General features: G+C 45.3%; 1 protein-coding gene across 1 annotated transcript in view; it reads right to left on the reverse strand.

The window, feature by feature from the left end:
- ddx27 (DEAD (Asp-Glu-Ala-Asp) box polypeptide 27) overlaps window positions 1-2,278 on the reverse strand; it is a 28,603-nt gene that overhangs the window by 2,976 nt on the left and 23,349 nt on the right. Inside the window, exons 16-17 of the mRNA XM_025060463.1 lie at window positions 372-468; window positions 207-298 (exon numbers count right to left, since the gene is read on the reverse strand). Of these exons, the coding sequence (XP_024916231.1) occupies window positions 207-298; window positions 372-468 (189 nt within the window). The remainder of the gene's footprint in view (window positions 1-206; window positions 299-371; window positions 469-2,278) is intronic.

Consider the following 2,278-nt stretch of genomic DNA (forward strand, 5'->3'; position numbering starts at 1 on the left):
TTAGACCTTCAGTACTGGAATGTAGTACTAGTGTTAGGATTGTAGTATCTGTATTAGACCTTCAGTACTGGAATGTAGTACTAGTGTTAGGATTGTAGTATCTGTGTTAGACCTTCAGTACTGGAATGTAGTACTTGTGTTAGCACTATAGTACTGCTGTTAGGACTGAAGTTCTGGTGTTAAGACTGCAGTAGTGGTGTCTTTACCGTCAGCTCCTTCTTCTTGCTGTCCTTCACAAACTTCTGTCTCTTTTTTTTCCCACGCAGAGCCAGGTCAAACTCCTGCAGGGCCTTAGACACTGACACACAGTTCTCTTCAGTTCCCATTCAGGCCAGGTTTAGAAGGGACTCGCTCATTTCTTTAGTACTTACTGCGACTTTGTTTTCTCTCCTGCTGAGTCTGGAACCAGACTCTCTGGGTCTGAGAGGACGAGGCAGAGCCGTCCAGACGCTTCTGAGCCACACTCAACTACAGACAGGAACCAGACACAGAACATGAACTGCATGGCTGAATGGGTCCAAACAATCAATCAATCAAGCATCAATGAATCTATTAATAAATGATGACATGTCATTCAGTCACAGTCACACCGGCCTTGAGTGATGAACTAGAGGCAAAAGAAATATAAGTGGAAAGAAACACCGCTGCGTGTTTCATGTTTCTATCTGTTGTGAGTAGACCTACCTTATTGTTATGTATTTCGGTTCGTTTTTGTTTAAAAATGTGTCTAAATAACCTCTTTATGCACATTTATTGATAGTATTATTGTTGGATTCGGGCAGGGTGGTTTGAGTGCGCAGCTCTTTGTTTTGCTTTAATTTTTTCAGTTATGCATTTTATTTCATTTCTGCACTTGTCGCGATCCAGTTTGTTAAATAAATGTTTTTCCCTTTTAAAGTGGACTTTTGTGTTTAGGAGTAAAAGGTTTATAGTCTATTCGTATCTGCCGTGTAGCCGAGCTCCTGCTCAGTCACGATCATCTAAGTGTTCCTCAACAGTTCTCGTGACAATATCACTAGTTGACATACACTATATGACCAAAAGTATTGGCTCACCTGCCTTGACTCCTACTATGAACTGAAGTGCCATCCCATTCCTAACCCAGAGTTCAATATGATGTCGGTCCACCTTTTGCAGCTATTACAGCTTCAACTCTTCTGGGAAGACTGTCCACAAGGTTGAGGAGAGTGTTTATAGGAATTTTTGACCATTCTTCCAAAAGCGCATTGGTGAGGTCACACACTGATGTTGGTCGAGAAGGCCTGGCTCTCAGTCTCCGCTCTAATTCATCCCAAAGGTGTTCTATCGGGTTCAGGTCAGGACTCTGTGCAGGCCAGTCAAGTTCATCCACACCAGACTCTGTCATCCATGTCTTTATGGACCTTGCTTTGTGCACTGGTGCACAGTCATGTTGGAAGAGGAAGGGGCCCGCTCCAAACTGTTCCCACAAGGTTGGGAGCATGGAATTGTCCAAAATGTTTTGGTATCCTGAAGCATTCAAAGTTCCTTTCACTGGAACTAAGGGGCCAAGCCCAGCTCCTGAAAAACAACCCCACACCATAATTCCTCCTCCACCAAATTTCACAGTCGGCACAATGCAGTCTGAAATGTACCGTTCTCCTGGCAACCTCCAAACCCAGACTCGTCCATCAGATTGCCAGATGGAAAAGCGTGATTCATCACTCCAGAGAACGCGTCTCCACTGCTCTAGAGGCCAGTGGCGGCGTGCTTTACACCATTGCATCCGACACTTTGCATTGCACTTGGTGATGTGTGGCTTGGCTGCAGCTGCTCGGCCATGGAAACCCATTCCATGAAGCTCTCTGCGTACTGTACTTGGGCTAATCTGAAGGTCACACGAAGTTTGTAGCTCTGTAGCAGTTGACTGTGCAGAAAGTCGGCGACCTCTTTGCACTAGGGGCTTCAGCATCCGCTGACCCCTCTCCGTCACTTTACGTGGCCTACCACTTCGTGGCTGAGTTGCTGTTGTTCCCAAACGCTTCCATTTTGTTATAATAGAGCTGACAGTTGACTGTGGAATATTTAGGTGCGAGGAAATTTCACGACTGGATTCGTTGCACAGGTGGCATCCTATGACAGTTCCACGCTGGAATTCACTGAGCTCCTGAGAGCGGCCCATTCTTTCACAAATGTCTTGTTTCACAGTCTGCATGCCTGAGTGCTTGATTTTATACACCTGTGGCCAGGCCAAGGGATTAGGACACCTGATTCTGATCACTTGAATGACTGAGCGAATACTTTTGGTAATATAGTGTAT

Source organism: Cynoglossus semilaevis, chromosome 11, assembly GCF_000523025.1.
Source record: "Cynoglossus semilaevis isolate Cse_v1.0 chromosome 11, Cse_v1.0, whole genome shotgun sequence".
Lineage (NCBI taxonomy): Eukaryota > Metazoa > Chordata > Actinopteri > Pleuronectiformes > Cynoglossidae > Cynoglossus > Cynoglossus semilaevis.